The sequence below is a fragment of the Festucalex cinctus genome, chromosome 20 (assembly GCF_051991245.1).
Source record: "Festucalex cinctus isolate MCC-2025b chromosome 20, RoL_Fcin_1.0, whole genome shotgun sequence".
Taxonomy (NCBI): Eukaryota; Metazoa; Chordata; class Actinopteri; order Syngnathiformes; family Syngnathidae; genus Festucalex; species Festucalex cinctus.
In genome coordinates, this window is record NC_135430.1 from 11637236 (window position 1) to 11654855 (window position 17620).

A 17620-nucleotide genomic window follows, 5' to 3' on the forward strand; every position below is an offset into this window, starting at 1 on the left:
CGTTGACAGTGTACCAGCTAATTCAGACATTTTTAAGTACACTAAAAAGTAGCGTCAGATGTAAAGCCAAATACTACATTTCCCATCATGCTTTTAGTGGGAGGAAGGCGAAAGCACATTGTCGCACGGCAAATAATAACAATTAAAAAAAATCAAACAAATATTTTTAGCTAGTATCTTTATTATATTGGTGTCGGTATTATCTTTAAATGCGTTTCATTTATTTTACATTTATTATTCACCACACGTCCCGAAAGTGCGGACGCTTTTGGTTGGCCCAAATTACTACATTTCCCGTAGTGCTTTTGGTGTCAAGAGGCGTCCGTCGCAACGTGCAGAAATTCACACAACAAACTGCGAAGGGGAAAAATATCTTATATTTTGAATCGCTTCCGTTTCCAATACTCATGTCAAAGATAGATTCATTATTCTTTTTCTTTTATTATTATTTAACGTGCCCCAAAAGTCACTACATCTGCCATGATGCTCTCAGCGCAAGGATGTGACCGTCATTTTCACACAAAAAGAAAAAATGCAAATAGATTAGAAGCTAGTAAGTTGATCAGTTTCGAAGGTTTGATTTTATATTTTAATAGCACTTTTGATATGAATAACTATTTTCACCGAAATTTTAAACAATCAGCAACACTTCCTGGTCGGTAGTACTACATGTCCCATCATGCTCTTCGCGTACGTGACGCCAAGTACAGGGAAGGGGCGCGCGACGGTTGAAAAATTCACTTAACAAGCCACGAAGTACGCATTTAAGCTCGCAACTTGACTGGCATTTCGATGCGTATTTAACTTTCAGAATAACCAGTCAGCTCTAAACCTAACGTCGGGGTTGTTTTACGTTTACTTTTCCACATTAGTGGTAACTTTAAATGTTAGCTCGCTTACCGTGAAAGTGGCTGCTGGCGAAAGCTAATGCTAACTCATTGACATTCGTAACCTTACAAACGCGTCAAATTGCACTTTTACGAACATGTCATTCGCTAGAGGAGGATGTCGGACGCAAAGCGGCAAGGGTTTAAAAAAGCCCCTTCGCCCCAAGATGGCAGCGCCTCCTCCCAAAAGAGAATGGGTGGTGAGTAGTGTTAATTTATTTAATCAAACAACAGCAAAGCTTTCAGTCAATAATGACGAGTTCTCGTGTTACGACTTAACCTGAATGTGTACGTAAGTAGGAACTACAGTCTGCCACGAACATACTTAGGCAGGTGATAAATTAAATGTATGTAAGAACTCCTAGTCCATAAATATGAATCAAATAATGCAAATCATTAAAAATGTCTATCTGACTTGCTATGTCCTGAATGTTGCACCTTCATTAGCAATGTTTTGGTTTCAGAGCACCGTCAGTGACCTGTCCGTGTACAAGCTGACCCCCGCAGAGCTTGTAAATCTGGTTTATCTTTAATGATTTATTTTAAGGTGTCTTCAAGCATAAAGACCTCTGGTAAAGATGTATTTTCCTGGTGTGTCCTCAGAACCATCGCCACGAGATCCACAAGTCGCACAACAAGGCCGCTGCTCAGTGGGAGCTGCGAGAGAAAGCAATGAAAGGTCGCCTCTTGCAGGCTGGATGTAGCCCTATGGACAAGGCCAGCCAAACAATCATGAGAGAGGTGTGGCATTATTTTAATATAGTGCACATAATTAAATATTATTCTTTTTAATAGTAAAAGTGTATTCGTTTGCAGGTGTTTTCTGATAAGCTGCTATTGCAGGATGTTCTGGCCCGCTCCGACAGAGCCTTGGCCGTAGTCAATGACCTGTTTGGAGACCCATCACGAAGGCACACTGGTAGAATTATTAACGTGCCACTTTTCCCAAATTTGAATTTGTATACATATTTTTGTATCTAATGTTAATGTAAACTTTGTAAGTCTATGTAATTCCGCAGGACATGCCAGCGTGACCTTGGCCCCGAACTTGGATTCTCCTGTTTTCCATAGATCCACTGAGCTGTCATCATTCAATGATTCCATGTTGGATCAACAGGTTTGTGAGCAAGTGGTAATGTTTATAACGCACACACATGCGTTACTGGGATCCGATCCAAAAATGTTTGTCAATCAAAAATGTGTCTGAAATTCTGGCAAATGAGGCGCAGTTTTAATTGACAAAAGTATTGGTTAAATTCACTTTTGAGGTGAGAAAAATCAGAAATATAGCTGTATAATATATATATATATATATATATATATATATATATATATATATATATATATATATTTAATATATCAGATATATGCATGTCTTCAGGCTCTCCTTGAACCAGAAGACTACAGTGATGAAGAGTTCACAGAGGGAAGAGTCTTTCAGAGGTAATCACATCAGTTGGATCTAAATGGGTATTTCAAGACAAACACAATCACATAACAGTTTGTTTTGCATTATTTGCAGTAAAATTAAGGTGTATAATAAGATGGGAGGGCTTCAGCGCCAAAGAATTCGTCATGAGCGCAGATTTACTAGTCCTCAAACTCCCTGCACACCAGCCAGACCGCCGACCCAAGCTGGTAAATGTTTTTTTTTTTTTTTTTTTTTTAATGTTGAATTGCAAATGTTCATGTTTGAACTCATCACAGTTATTTATTTATTTATTTATTTTAAAGCTCTCAATGCCACAGCTGCAGTCCAACGTTTACGATCAAGACGCAACCACTCAGATGAAGCAGTTGAGGAGTCTTCCTTCCTTGTCTCGCAAGTCCTCAACCCTGATCTTTCTTCCAGGCGGCCAGGTAACCAAAGAATACACACCCTCTTGAAATGTTATATTGAACACAAAACGATGTTGTTGTGCAGGCAGCTGTCATTCCGTCAGGACCAGGAAGCGCGCCTGCAAAACCGCCGAGCTGAATGGCGACTCCGCAGACTCTCCTAGCGGGGAACAGTCAGGCCTGGGACTGCTGCAGACCATGCTGGCCCAAGTGGAGCTCGACTTGGATTCCCTGTGTCCGCAAACGTCAACCCAGAGCCAGCAACGTCCGGCACAAGGCTTCACGGGTTTCTCCGTGGCTTTGGTTTCTGCTCTGGCGCGCCTGGTTAACCTCCTCAAAAATGTACCATTCAAAAACAAAGCCTCGTGGAACATGCTTAATGTTTCTGGGAGATGAATCAAGGTTCTCTATTTTGCTTAGCGAGAACATGACGCGGAGAATGTCACTGGGGAGAGACGAAAGCTTGAGGAGAAGTTGAGAGAGCAACGAAGCTTGATTGACGCTCTTACTGCAGAGACCATGTCTCTCAGAGAGGAGACTTCTGCCCTGAAGGTGAGGTTTGGTGGACTGGCAGTCAGTATATTTGTATACAAACAAAAACCTTCCCCTTTTAATGCACACGAGTCATTTTTTTTTATCTCACGTGCAGGCAGAGTTGCAGCAGCGGACAGCAGAGCTCGAGAGGAAACTGGACTCGATGGGGTCGGCAATGGCGACGCAAATCAACCAACCCCAACGCTCTGATGTCATTGCGACAGGTTCTTGTTTTGTGTGTTGTGTTTCAATTTGTATATGGCAAAGTTGTGATATGGGAAAACCATCAGCCCAAGGTTTACAGGAATGAAGTTGAAATATTCCCAGAATTATATATATTTTTTTTATTAAGATTTTACAATACAAATTACAATAAATATCACAGCAAAAAATATTTCATTCATAATAAAGTTAAAATATAAGAAAAACATATTCACTTTAAAGGAATAAAGTCAAATTGGTACAAGCAAAAATGTGCACACCTAAGGAATCATTAAATGAAATTATTTTTTCACATGAAAAATACATAATATTTATCGAAATAAAAGGTCTCAAAGGTTAAATGCAAATGTCTGGATCTTAGAAGTAAAACGCAACTGGTGTTCTTAGGAAGTGATTCATTCATCTACCAATAGAGGGAGCCCTTGTACTGACACTGCACTGACAAACTCTAGTCTAATCATGCATTCCAATTGTAAGCGCTCTCAGAAACATTTGCCCTTTACAAAGATAAGTTGGAATGCTCCATTTTGTGTATTTAATGAGGTGTCCGTGTCTGTACAGTTCAACAGCCTGTTGCCGAGCAACCACCAGTTTCCGTGTCTCCCGCCATTCGACTCTCTTTACCTGGACAGGGAGATCAGCCAATTCCTGGTAAATTTGTTTACTATGAGTACCATGTACTAGTTATTAAAAAAATAAATAATAAATCGTCTTCCCACAGAGCTAGATCAGAGTGCCCACAACAAGCTGAGAGCCCACAGCTCAGTGTCCAGTCTTCCCCTCACGTCGCGACTTTCTCCCGAGGCCTTGGAGGCCGAGATCGCCCAGCTTTGCCGGCTCCGAGACGTGATCAGTGCTCAACTTAGCCAAGCCCGGAGCATCGGAGGATCGTCTCGAAGCGACAGCGCAGAGCATAAGGGCTCGAGTTCCGTCAGTACGGGTCGAGCGACACCTCACAAGATGTCGCAGCCTGAGAGCACTGCCAGGCTCAGTCAACACATCGACCAAGTGAACCATCAGGTGATGGCCACTAAAAGCTATTCGCCATCCCTTAACCAAAACTAAAATGTCTTTGCCGTTGTTGTAGGTGACTCCAAATAACAACAGCTTAAGTACTGGGCAGCAGCGCCTCCTGGAGCTCAAAAGGCAAAGCGCAGCAGCCAGAGGACAATTGCTGGACCTCATCGAGCAGCAGAAACAGACACTTTCCGTCAGGGTGTCCCCGTCCGGCTCACCCGTGCCCGCCTCGGCCTTCAGTCCAAGACCGTCAGGTAGGCCGTTTAACATTCTTGCCATGTATTTATTGTAATAGTATAAATTGTGACGGTTGTCTTAATACCAAGGTGGCAGTGGAAGCACTGATGGATCCCTCCTGCTTCCGGCAGATAACAGACGGTGAGCTGGAAAATTCTTCAACAGGGGGCATAATTAAGAAAAGTTGACAAATTTGTAGTTGTAATGTGTCTCTGAGCAATTTTTTTCTGAATTTATGATATTCATAATTGTGATTTTGGGGGGTTTCTAAAGTTGTTTAATCTTTATAGCTCAGCCGGTTCGCATATGTATTCTCGGCATTATGAAGAGGCACAGAGGGATGGAAGCACATCGGTAAATAAACACACAAATGCACTAGATGTTTTTATGTCACTGCAACTAAACATGTTGTCATTCATCCACAGCAAACGGACAAGCCGCAAGGACAGGACGGCTGGTTCGCTCTCGCCGCTCATGTTCGATGACAAAAGGACTTTTTAAAAATGTCGTATTCAAATCTGTTTTTTTACTGTTAATAAGTGATTTCCAAGTTTAGACACAAAGGTATTTTTTCTTTGATTGCCATTTGCTCCACTTTAAGCAAATAAATCATTGTTTTCATTGTACTGTCTTCCATTGATGAGTTGTCTCATTTTAATGTGGTCACTTTTTGCAGCATGCTGATACCGTGGCAACCGATAGTATTGACAACTGAAGGCATCTCGTGTGCGTGCAGGGAGTCAGGAGAAGAGGCAGTGCAGTACAAAGTCAGTAGGTGGCAACATGGACTCACTCTGAGTAAGTGTAGTACTGCAGTTCTGTTTTTGTGTGTTTACTTGAACGCCTGTTAAATTATGTACGAAATTTATTTGCAATAAATCTGTGCTAAACATTTTATTTAAAAATAGATTTTAACCCATTCAATATAAAAATTAATACAACGAATACTCTAAAGCCACACTTTGCCCACACCCATTTTAGACTTCTGTGACCTGTTTTTTGTTTTTTTTGTTTTTTGTTGTTGTTGTTTTTTAAATTGTAAAATTAATCTGTTCTGTGTGTATTTTAAAAATTCAAGAATCCCGCGCTGCAACTAGAAATACGCTTACTTACTCTATGTACGTAATGAAATCACAAGGAGGAAAAATAAATAACTAAATGGGGGTTGGGGGGGTGGCAGGCTGGAGCTCATTGTGACCAGATGAGTAAGTGAAGGGCGAGGGTGAATGGGGATTACCCCACCCGAGTGCCTCTCAATGCAACCCCCCCCCAATCACAACAGGGTCTCTGGACTTTTCTCATGTGATTGACCATAAAAACATTTTATTTTTACATTACATTATGTTGACAGATAAACACAAATGCATTATGATGAAGTCAAATAACCGCATCTACATTGGTTATGTAACATCAGTTGGATTTAAAACTCAATAGGGGTCACAGTTGCAACGATATGTGGGGTGAATGGGGGTAGCTTACTAGCTTTCATCGATTCATTTCTACATGCCCCCACTTCACCCCCGTGAAGGAGGTGCAAGTCACTCTGCTAAACACACACTCGCACGTTGCCGAGATTCAAAGCACACATTGCACTAGGCTCTTTGTCAAAAGATTCCATTTTGGACATTTTGGACACTCATCATGTGCTATATTAATAGTTAGTGGTATTCCAAAATATCGTCCCGACTACCAGGAAAACAAAAATATCGTACAATCATATTTATTTTGATATTCCCCAATCTTTGTGAAGTAACTGGAATACTGCAAAATAATTTTTTTCCTGCAGTTTTATTTTTTATTAAAGTTTTATTTTTAAGCTATGATGTGTCCACTACAGAGGACATTTTCTAAAACGTAAATGCTCGGTTCAAATACAGTTAAAATAATTCAAATAATTTAATGTGTTCTTAAGAGTCTTATAGAAAACATGCTAACACCATTTAAAGTCTAAATTTGTTCAATAAAAAGTGTTATACACTTTTCCTCTTCCCTAAAAAGTGCTTGCACAGAGGGAAGCCATTTTCTTTTATGACGCAACCAAAAGGTAGCAAAGCCTCACCTCTACACATTTGGCATCATTGGAAAGCTCTGAATGTCCTCTATAGAGCACAAAAGAAGTTAATTCAATCGTATGCACTGGGTGGGAGATATTCAGTTTTAAAAAGGTCCACTGCAGAGGACAAATTTGAATTGCTGGTAGTCAGGAGGATATTCAGGCAGTACATTATCTTAAAAAGCATGGAAAAGTTCATGTAGGTAGGTATCAAATACCGAGAAAAATAGGCATATTAAAATACACTATTTGTAGCCTGACTAGTTTAAAAGTATTAAATAACGTCAGATTAAACATCTTTGCGAGCAATGTAAATATTTAAATATGAGCATGGACCTAACATGTCTGAAAATTGACAAATAAATAGTAAAGCTGGTTAAAAGCAAATTAATTACATTTGTCAAAAATCTTGAAAAATTGATTCGTCGTTCTACCACTAGGGGGAGACATTATAGCAACGAAAGCCTTTTTTGGGGTCTCTTGGAGCTGATTTAGAACTTTCAAATCTCATTTAAAACAGCAATGTAGTTTATGTTTAGTTAAGTTACCACACGATACGCTTTTAAAAAAACATTCTTGAACTAACTGAGAATATCTCAAGGTTGGTCTCAGAATGGAATGTTTTGTGGAGTGTTTGTGTTTTGGTATTTATGCGCGTGTGCCTGTGTGCGCAGGCGTGTCCTCTGCAGCTGTGCAACTTTCTGATCTGAAGCGGCCCATTGCTTGCTGTGAAAATATTATCGCAAGTGTTTATTATTGCTTTGGCGTGAAACAGTGGGAGTGTTGTATGTGCGTGGACTATACGTGTGTAGGGCCAGCATTCGGGGTCGGGGAGGGGCGTAGTATCTGTTTCCCACCGGCCAGCCCCCCGGCCTGTGGCCCATTGCACCCTGGGTAATGGGGAGGCCTTTTGGAGTTGATTAGTTCCGGCTGGATCCCAGATAGAGTTCTGACAGCCAGGAGAAACGATCGCTCAGCATGACCCCCCCCCCCCCACAGCATCACCATCACCCCCCTACACGCATGCACATGCCTGTCTTAGACACAAAGGGCCAAGTAGGGGAAGGGCTTTTTAAACAACTCCACTTGTCCACATGCATGGATTAAAAACTTGTATTGCCTTTTAACTCTGATTTGATACAAACTATTTTAAGGCGATCAATAATGTGCACTGTCTCCCCTCTATCACCACTTTTTTTTTGCATCTTTTATATTCAGGGTGTCAAATTTAAAAGGGAAAATCTTTCAAAGGAATCTTTGAAAACGGGTGGAATAATCGGTTAAGTTAGTGTGCATGTTTTATTTGGTCAAGTAGGTATTCACTTTTTAAAAATGATACAACAGGGTAGCCCAGTTTGAGAAGCTTCCTTTACGCAGCCCATGATGGATGCTCGGATCAGCCCCATTGAATGTTTAGAGTGTTTTTACCGCGGGACAAAACGTGTCATCCAGCGTGTCGGACACCTGTGGCCCGCTCTGGCATCCGTCACACGCATTCCACAAAAAGAGCGTCATTCGCGCACACACACGTTCCCGCTGCGATTCCAGCTCCCCCATCACCAACACTTCTCTCTCTGCCTCCCCCCACTGAGATGTGCTCTTTCTCCCTCTTTCTCCACACTTAATTGATTAAGGGCCGTTTTCATAAATCAATTTGGGATGCACATCAGTCAGCCATGAAAAGACAGAAGACCCCCCCACCCCCAACCCCTTCCTAAACTCCACTTCTTCTTCTTCTTCTTCCAGCACCTCTCTCCCTGTGAGCGCTGTTATTAATCTACCTCAGCATGCCCTGCCACTCACTTACAAACACACTCTCAGAGCTGTGGAGTTTGTTTTCTTTGGCTTTGCAACATGAAATATGCAAATTGAGACGCTGGGAGAGGCATAATGACACACACTTTCCATTCAGGGTTACACACTTTTTTTTTTCTTTTTTTTCCCTCTAAATACTTAAAACTGATGTGTATGTGTGTGTTTATATATTTTTTTCAAGGACAAGACATTTTAAATTGAAACTATTTGATTCCATTTAACTCAGTCACTCCCAGCCATTTTCACTGAAGCAACCCACTTCACTCCCGGCTGTTTTACTGGATTTTAACTTATTTTGCAAGGTCCACAGAATATTGTGTTATATTGCTATAAAAACATGGAACCTAACATCAGGAAGATTAGTCTCGTCTTTAAAAAAAAAAAAAAAAAAAGTATATTTCTATCTGTTTCCGTTTTGCAGCAATTAGAATTAGAATATAGCTAAGTTTCATCATTATTCACAAATTTTCTTAGCATTGTGGGGAAACAGCTTGTTTTCAACATGTCCTTGCTCGATCTATTATGGTCTGCTGCCATCTGCTGGCCATTTTGTAATTACCACCATTTTTTTTCACCTGTTTTCTGCAGTTGGGTGGCTGCATCAAAGCCTTCTGTATGCTCTATCATAAAAAAAAAAAAAATGTATAACTACGTCTACTACACTTAATACATTTAAAATAGAACATATTTATACGTTTTCCGGAGCAAATGAGTTAATGGTATTATGATTTGATTTAAATATGATTTGGCGCTTTTTGAGACGTCATGATGCACATAATGAGTTTTTTTTTTTTTTTTTTTTATAAAGTAGGCAATCATTTTCGCAATATGAATAACCTTGTCAGCACTGTAAACATGGCATTTCCTTCAAAGATGAAGTGTATTTGTAGCTTTTGATATGTTGATTAAAATATAAAAGCTGAAACTGTTCAAGTGAACTAAATTCAAGAAACCAACAACATAAAACTGAATTATACTGATTTATAACTTTTTGATCAGACCATCCGGTTCATTAATCAATGTACCAAAATATTTGTATCTTTTAAATTAAAAAACAATGTTGTGATTCAAATAGATGGTTTCACCACTAATATACATATATACACACACAAAAACAATCCTGTGTTAAACAGACGATGACACACTACCTTCTCGCCATATGGGTGACATAAACCGCTGCTGTGGTCCAACAGATTATACACGCCTAGAAACGCAAAAAATAAACTCATACACGCTTGAATGTTAGCTTAACCTGTTGCTGTGCGACGCCACGCTGTACTCCATAGTCTCCGTTTTGCTGCAAGTGTTCCATTTTCTAGAGAGGGCCATCTCTCTTTTTTTTTTTTTTTAATATAATTTGCATGGAGTGATTTTAAGTTTAATTTACATTTTCTACAGTGGCTTGTCTCAGTTTTTCCTCAGTTGCTGTCGCTTGAACGTACGCTGCGCTCGAAGGGTCTGAATTTAGAACTGAACGTATTACAATACAACATCTCTGTTTGTGATTACGTGGCTCGATTTGTCATTATCATCGCCGTCATCTTTTTCTCCCCCTCGCTTTGGAAGCCGCCGCTTGCCGTAGTGGATGTTTCGACACAAACGTAACACATGACACCGCCCTGTCTTATTAAAAGAGCCGTGTGCCAAGTTGCAATGCATTCTGGGGAGCCATGCAACAGCTGCAAGTGATATGGCTGATTTTTCTTCCCTCCCCAACTCCCCTCCCGCCCAATCCCCTTCCTCAGTCTGGATTTTCTTACACTTTGCCCTTTTTCCGTCTCGCTTTCCCCTTCATCTTGATCTTTTGTTCTTTCTTTCCCCCCCTTCAAATGCCTCCCTTGTACCCCGTCGCTCCACTTTTGACTTGTTTCTCATTCCAATCCCCATCCCTCCATATTTGTACCCCCCCCCCCCCTTGCTATCGGAACTGCGGGGGTGTTGGCTTTAGTGGTAGTGAAAGCGGCGTTGCCTTTGAAAACAGTTTGTCTTAATGAGAAAGCGGGGTCGGGTGTGGGGGTGGGGGGTCGCAGCTGAAGCCAATTGCGGCCTTTTCCTGTCTGAGGTGCCGCTGGACCAGGTCAAGCTCAGGGTCACGCTGGGCCGTCGCTCCGGCTGTGTCCTGGTGCCGGTTCTGAAATGCTGCCAGCGTGTGTGTGTGTGTGTTAAGAAAAGAAGAGCACATCTGTTTCTGATCCCCCAGAATGCCTTGCGCTCCAGAGCTGGAGGTGCTGTCGTGCCTGTAGAAGCTCGAGGGAGGAGTTGGGAGGTAGTACATGAGGGCGAGTGAACGGTCACATGCATGTTCTGACCTTTTCTGTCACAAAAAAGAAGACACGCTGGTGCCTTGAGATACGAAGTTTTTCAAGATAAGCCGTCATTAGCTTGGCTTAGCTAATGCTAACATAGGCAACGATTAGCACCTATGTGGCTGTTATAACCCGTTAAACAATGGATTTGAACACAAACGCACAGTATGTAGACGGCCTTTGGTCTGCTAACTTATGGCTAATGCTAACATTGGCAATTAGCATCTATGTGGTAGATATTTGAACATAAGCACATGTAGGCAGACAACAGTACACAGTCATACACTATTCTTTATCCTCTGCAACTTAATAAATACCACTTGAGTTATAGGCAGGACACGCCCCGCTGCAATATGATTGGCTGCTGCATCCAGGCAAGAAGGTAAGAATATGAATGAATATGAAGGTGTGCCACTATGATCGTCACAAAGGACACAGCTTCAACAAAATAGCAGCACAAGCAACACTATGCTAGCATGAGCACTGTAAACAAGCCGACGTTAGCTACTTTTGCAAGCATGGCTTTTCATAATGGTGTGCTACAATAACATGATATGTTATTGGTTCAAAGGTTTGTTTTGGGGAATGTATCAAAATTCAAAAAGTGGTTCTGACTTTGACGTTACTTTTTTAACTCCATATTTGGTGAATTATTTTCTTTTGTACACTACTTTAAATGAGATAACGTGATATCAATTTTTCTGCTATCTTCTAGTGAAGAAACAACTCAAAGTGGTTTTCCAGAGAGGAGACGGTGACCTGGCAGCTGTTTTCGCTCTTCTCAACCTTGACAAATTCCCTCAGCTTCTCCTCCCTCCCCTCGACCTTCCAGAAGGTAAGCCGCAGATGAAATGTTGAGTCGGTCTTTGAAGCGAGACCGTAAAACAGACGCGTATTAACGAGCGTACCTAACGAGCTACAGCAGCGTCGCCGTTACGTCGGACATGTTTGGTCTCAACTTATGGGAAAGCACGGAGGTGGTGTAGCGGTTAGCACGTCAGCATCGCATTTCTGAGGTTCTGGGCTCGAGTCCCGCCTTCCTGTGTGGGGTTTGTTTTTCCCCTCCCAAATTTGCGAAAACTAAGCATGTTCGCGTCATTGCTTGTAAATTGTCCATAACTGTGAATGCGAGTGTGAATGATCCCATGGTTAAATGAGAACTTTCTCCTTTTTTCTTAAAGAAATTAGGAAAGTGGAATGATCAGTCTTGTCTTTTTCCATCGGTTTTTGTTTTATGCATCATCTCTTTCTCACATGCACACTTTCCAAGCCGGACATGCACAGTCACACACACACGCACACACACTTGCTCGCAGCTCGGCACACCTGAGCCAATAAAGCCCCGCGTCATTTTGCCAGGAAAAGCAATTTCATTCCCTCCATCCTGCCCCCTTTCCATTTCACTCCCCGAGGCCCGAAAGCCTGCCCCTGTACTTAACTTCTCCCAAAACTTCTGAACACTATGTCCACCTCACCAGCCCCCCCCCTCCTGCTTCCATCCCTGAGGGCCCTCTCTCTCCCCCCCCGTAGAGTTTTTTTTTTTTTTTACAAGGCCTGTCATCCCTGCCAGGGCCGTAAAAAAACACATCTGGAATCACACTCTTGCACTCCCCTTCTACCCGACCCTCCCTCTCTCCTCATACACACACAAGGAGAAGCATGCGCACTCCCATAACAAACTACAAACACTGAAATAACACCACTGGCCTAAAGTGAGATGTTCCCTAATGAGAGCCGGAGAGGAGGAGTGTGTCCGTCATTGTTTGTCTGTGTGTGTGTGTGTGTTGCTGGCACCGACGCAGTGAAACCCGACGCGGCCTCGTCGACCGACCGGCCGCCCACGCAGGCCGGGGCCATTTTGGATTGGGCCCGTTTCCCGTCCCTCCCCGGGAGCTCGCTGTCTCACGGTCTGAAGCGTGACTATATATACATTTAATAAGGGCCTTTGCGGCGCCGTAATGGGCACTTGGGCTCGGGCTACGGCCCGCGCCGGTCGGGATGCGTCGGCGGCAGATACGAGGAGCGAAAAGGGAGAAGAGCAATTGATTCACACCCCGAAAAATCGGTACTTTGTGTGCTTTAGTGGGAAGAAGGTTTGAACATGAATAAACGTCCATGGCGGTGAATGAGTTAACATTGCGTCACAGTCAAGAGGTCATGGGTTCCAATCTCAATTCTTCTTGGACATTTCAGGCGTATTTTCCAGAAATTGCTGCTTCCCGAAATCCTTTTTGACAGTATGTATAAAAATAAAAAAAAATAAAAATCCAACTCATTCTTCCTGAAAGGGATCCAATGTTGGATAATAGACGGCTCCTAAACCACCCAGAAATCTGGCTGTTCATTCTGTTCTCTTTTTTTTTTTTTAACGTGCAACCTAATCAGAGCGAGGGGTTAGCGGTGGACGCAGCAATGAAGCGAAAGACACGGAACAGCTTCCCGGCCTGAGATTGGGTTGCATTTGAAGCGTCTAACCAGCAACATGTGCCGCTTGTACTGGGCACAAACCATCAATGCTCACATTTTACTGTATTTGTAGGAGTGTGTCTGTGTGTTTCATTCAGAGACATGAGTAAGCAAGGGGGCGAGCGGGGTGGGTTCTGCGGTAGGTGACCCCACAGGTCTGCCAATGGAACGCTTTGCCAGAACCTTTTATTGCTTTTTTTTTTTTCTTTTTTTTTTTTTTTCTGTTGAGAGGGGGGTGCTGGAAGAGGAATATGTATGTGTGTACTGAGAGGGGGTCTGTTAGAATAGAATTGAATAAGCTTTTATTCATGCCAGAATGGGAAAATTTGGTATTTTCTGTGACAAAATCAAGAGTAGTAACGGATAAGAATAACACAATTTTGTTTTTGTTTTTTAGAGCTGCCAAAATTAAAACAGTCATCAGTTATCAAATTAATCAAAAACTACCGGTAGTTTAATAATCGAGTAATTGTTTGGAGCCATTTTTTAACTTAAAATTTGTCCAAATCATCTGATTTCAACAGTAATTGTTTACTGATTTCTATCGCACTTCATCAAAGATGTTTGGAAAACAATGGCCAAACCGACATAGGACAACATCAACCCCGAACATATATATATATATATATATATATATGTATATCTGTGTGTGTGTGTATATATATATATATATGTGTGTGTGTGTGTATATATATATGTGTATATATATATATGTGTGTGTGTGTGTATATGTATATATATATATATATATATATATATATATATAATATGTGTGTGTGTGTGTGTGTGTATATATATATATATATATATATATATATATATATATATATATATATATATATAATTTTGTATAGCATTTTGCTACATCTGCAGCTATTTAAAGAACGTTGTCGAGTTCGCGAACTAGTGCTGAACTGTAGTCGGCGGCTGAAAAACTTCTTCCCCAGGAGGCAATTTCGCAACACCGATCCAATGTCAGTGGGAGAGCCAAAAGAAAGGGAGTGATATGCTTTTTTTTTGTTTTTTTTTTGTTTTTTTAAAGCCTCAGCTGCCAAACGATAATGGCCTCACTACTGTCTGAATGATACTTGAAACAAAACGGATAAATGGAAATGTATAAGGACTTTTGAGACAAAATGGCCGCCCCCTGAGATGGATAAAAATGGATGGATTTTGCTGTGGAATTTATATTCCATAAGCACAATATTAATCAGAATGTCGTGTTTGGGCCCACATACAACATATATAACTGTAAAGAAAATTTTTGGTTTGACTTCCACTTTTAATGAGGTGTGTACAAATTGTGTACACAGAACAAGAACTTGTTTCTTGCCATCCCCTTTTCCTTTCTCTTTTCTTTTTCTTCCCTGTTCCCCTCCCTCTTTCTCTGTCCTCAACTTAGCTGGCTTTGATTGCAACCCTCCCCAAAATCACCCTCGCTCCCTCCCTCCATCGCTGGGCCTCCGGCCAGCTTACTGGAGCGGTTTCCTGAGTCTGCCCAGATTAATGAGTGTATAAGTCAGTGTGTGTGTGTGTGTGTGTGTGGGTGAGTGAGAGAGAGCGAGCGAGCGAGAGAGGGAAAAAAAAAGGGAGGATGAATGCCTTACCACACCACAAATTGTGTGTGTGCGTGCTTACTGTACAAGCCAGTGTGTGTGTTTGTGTTGGTGGTGGGTTGATCTGCGGCCTCCAAACCAAACTTTTTATTTTGCGGATTTTCCTCGGAGTCAAAAGCGGATTGGATTTTGCCATCTTGCCGTTTGCACCCCCCCAAATCACCACCAGTCACCGTGATTGCAATCAGGAAACAAAAATGAGCGCGGTGACCTTTGACCCCCTCGCCCGTAAGGAGGTCAGGGGATGGAAAAACTTCACTGCCGAGACGCTTTAGTGTATAGATGCTGAAAACACAATCGTGAGTGATTAAACCAACTAAAAATAATCCGCTGATTAGAGCCACATGTTGAATTGATGACGTGTGTGTGTGTGTGTGTGGTCACAAAAAAAAAAAGGAGGCCAGCAGAGGCCGCCTTGAATCAAAGCAACAGGGAAAAAAAACAAAAAACAAAAAAACAGTTAGTCTTCTCTGTGAGCTCTGATAATACCGCCACGTGAGTCCCCTTCGCTCCGTGTTTGTTTATTCTCACAACTCGCGCGCACACGCACACACAAACGCCGCGATGTCAACACGATGCACAAACCTCTTCGCCCAGACTTGCTCACACGTGGACGTAAACACGGAGTCGTAATCGGCGGGGGTCTCATAATGGCCAGGTGGTTTCAGTTAGGGTGCACTCTTCATGAAAGCAGGCGAAAAATCAAAATAAATGTGTTTGCTTAGTCAGGTACACGCTGGCGTCCACTCAGGAACAGCTGAAATCAGTCAAGAGATTATGATTGTTGTTTATTTGCGTTTTGAAAGCTGCTTTTCAGCAAAGGTGGTTTAATTGAATTATCGTTTTGATTTATGTAAGTGACTTTATAATGGCTTGTTTGCAAATAGTTGAGTCCCATTTAAAATATTTTGTGAGCTTTTTCTGTTTATGTAATGTTTTTCCACCCATGACTTGCCCAGCTAGGCAAGGGGAAGATCCAGTGCCACTTTCAAACTATAACCTCTTGACTACCAGGAAAAAAAATATTGTCCAATCATGTTTATTTTGATATTCCCCAATCTTTGTGAAGTAACTGGAATACTGCACAAGAATTTTTATTTTTTTTTGGGGGGGGGATATATATATATATATATATATATATATATATATATATATATATATATATATATATTTTTTTTTAAGCTATGATGTGTCTACTACAGATACAAATACAGTTAAAATAATTCAAATAATACTTTGTGTTCTTAAGAGTCTTATAGAACACATGCTAACAACATTTAAAGCCTAAATGTGTTCGATCTTCCCTAAAAAGTGCTTGCACTGAGGGAAGCCCCACCCCTACACATTTGGTATCATTGGAAAGCTCTGAATGTCCTCTATAGAGCACAAAAGGAGTTAATTCAATCGTATGCACTGGGAGGTATTCAGTTTTTAAAAGGTCCACTACAGAGGGCAAATTTGAATTGCTGGTAGTCAGGAGGTTACTGCAGAAACGCCAACATCCCCCATGTATGGGACACACTGTAAAAAAATGTTTGAACTCAAAATTTCAAAACGTGTTTTTTGTTTTTTTGTTTTTTTAGCTCAGTATTATTCATTCGGCAGCCTTCCCGACTCCCGATGTCATTATTATTATCATCGCTATACGTCAGTCCTGCCAGAGTCGTGAAATTGTCAGGAGACCAGAGGAAGGATCAAAGGAAAGAAAGATGAAACAAAGTGAAATCCAGCACCAACCAGACACCACCTACCACCCACAGATTTACAAAACCAGAATCTTTCACCAACCCCAGAAACATCTAATTTCCAACAGATTAGGGAGACCAGAGGAAAGACTAAAGGAAGGAAGGAAGGATAGATGAAGCGGAGTGAGATCCATGAACAACAGCCTCCACTGATTCAGCAACTAGTGGGAGAAGCAAATGCTTTTTAAATTGATTACAAAATGTTTTAAACGAATACCAATCCCAAGGTAATTCGAGGTATACGGCGGCCTATCCCATATCAACAACCATGCTTGCGTATGATCGGCTCAATTCATCCGCTCCTTCGTGTTGTGACTCTCGTCACCCACATCGACTCCTTCATGTCTTCATTGTTGAAGGCCTTATCTTCATCCAAGCGCAGACATAGCAACCACCAGACCAAACGCCAGCGTCGTCCGTCGCATCCGTGGCCCCGTGACGCTGTCGGTCATTAAATGAACTGCAGGCGGGACAAAACGTGGGCTGGACATCCTGCGGCGGGGTAGAGCTTATTTGATAAGAAGTCGCCCGTCAGGAACGAAAATAAACAGCCCGAGCGTGCGGCTACTGCGAGAGCTGCTACTGGAGCGCGACACAATATTTACACTAACACACATTAGACTCACATTGGAGCTTGTACACATACGCACAGAGGCATGGTGATGCATGCGAGTGCAACCTTTTCGACAATACGTATCGCAATACAAACTATTTTGACACTTGCTATATTCCCCCAATTTAGTTTTTAGTATATAACGATGTGCAAAGTGGGGTAATCACTGCACAATTGTTGTATCATGATACTACGTCTTCACCTGTTTCTTTTTCTTTACTTTTACTTTTCTCATTTACATGAGACTTCATGCTAATTACGTGTGAGCCG

General features: G+C 41.7%; 2 protein-coding genes across 5 annotated transcripts in view; both read left to right on the forward strand.

Annotated features, from left to right (window-relative positions):
• The first annotated feature begins 642 nt into the window (after positions 1 to 642).
• Positions 643 to 5372, forward strand: spice1 (spindle and centriole associated protein 1). 3 transcript variants are annotated; one of them, XM_077509032.1, is made up of 17 exons: positions 643 to 1084; positions 1352 to 1399; positions 1491 to 1628; positions 1704 to 1806; positions 1907 to 2004; positions 2269 to 2330; positions 2410 to 2525; positions 2622 to 2747; positions 2812 to 3068; positions 3147 to 3278; positions 3376 to 3484; positions 4044 to 4133; positions 4204 to 4502; positions 4570 to 4753; positions 4826 to 4877; positions 5027 to 5090; positions 5162 to 5372. In XM_077509032.1, exons 1-17 carry the CDS (start codon positions 986 to 988, stop codon positions 5219 to 5221), a joined length of 2037 nt encoding a protein of 678 aa, XP_077365158.1. In that variant the 5' UTR covers positions 643 to 985; the 3' UTR covers positions 5222 to 5372. The 3 variants fall into 3 exon arrangements, with proteins under 3 accessions (XP_077365158.1, XP_077365159.1, XP_077365156.1); XM_077509033.1 differs by having other exon boundaries at positions 644 to 1087; positions 1731 to 1806; XM_077509030.1 differs by having other exon boundaries at positions 645 to 1087.
• Positions 5373 to 9436: 4064 nt separating this feature from the next.
• boc (BOC cell adhesion associated, oncogene regulated) overlaps positions 9437 to 17620 on the forward strand; it is a 49412-nt gene continuing 41228 nt past the window's right edge. The window contains exon 1 of one of the 2 annotated variants that reach the window (XM_077509353.1): positions 9437 to 11745. The gene's annotated coding sequence lies outside the window, so the exon portion shown is untranslated. The remainder of the gene's footprint in view (positions 11746 to 17620) is intronic. The other variant, XM_077509352.1, reaches the window with a different exon arrangement.

Excerpts from the sequence above, each read along its gene's own strand:
- spice1 (XM_077509030.1), top strand. The coding sequence starts at position 986 with ATGTCATTCGCTAGAGGAGGATGTCGGACGCAAAGCGGCAAGGGTTTA. Across the intron at positions 4,754-4,825 it reads CTTCAGTCCAAGACCGTCAG|GTGGCAGTGGAAGCACTGAT; the intron begins GTAGGCCGTTTA and ends CTTAATACCAAG. Across the intron at positions 4,878-5,026 it reads CTTCCGGCAGATAACAGACG|CTCAGCCGGTTCGCATATGT; the intron begins GTGAGCTGGAAA and ends TAATCTTTATAG.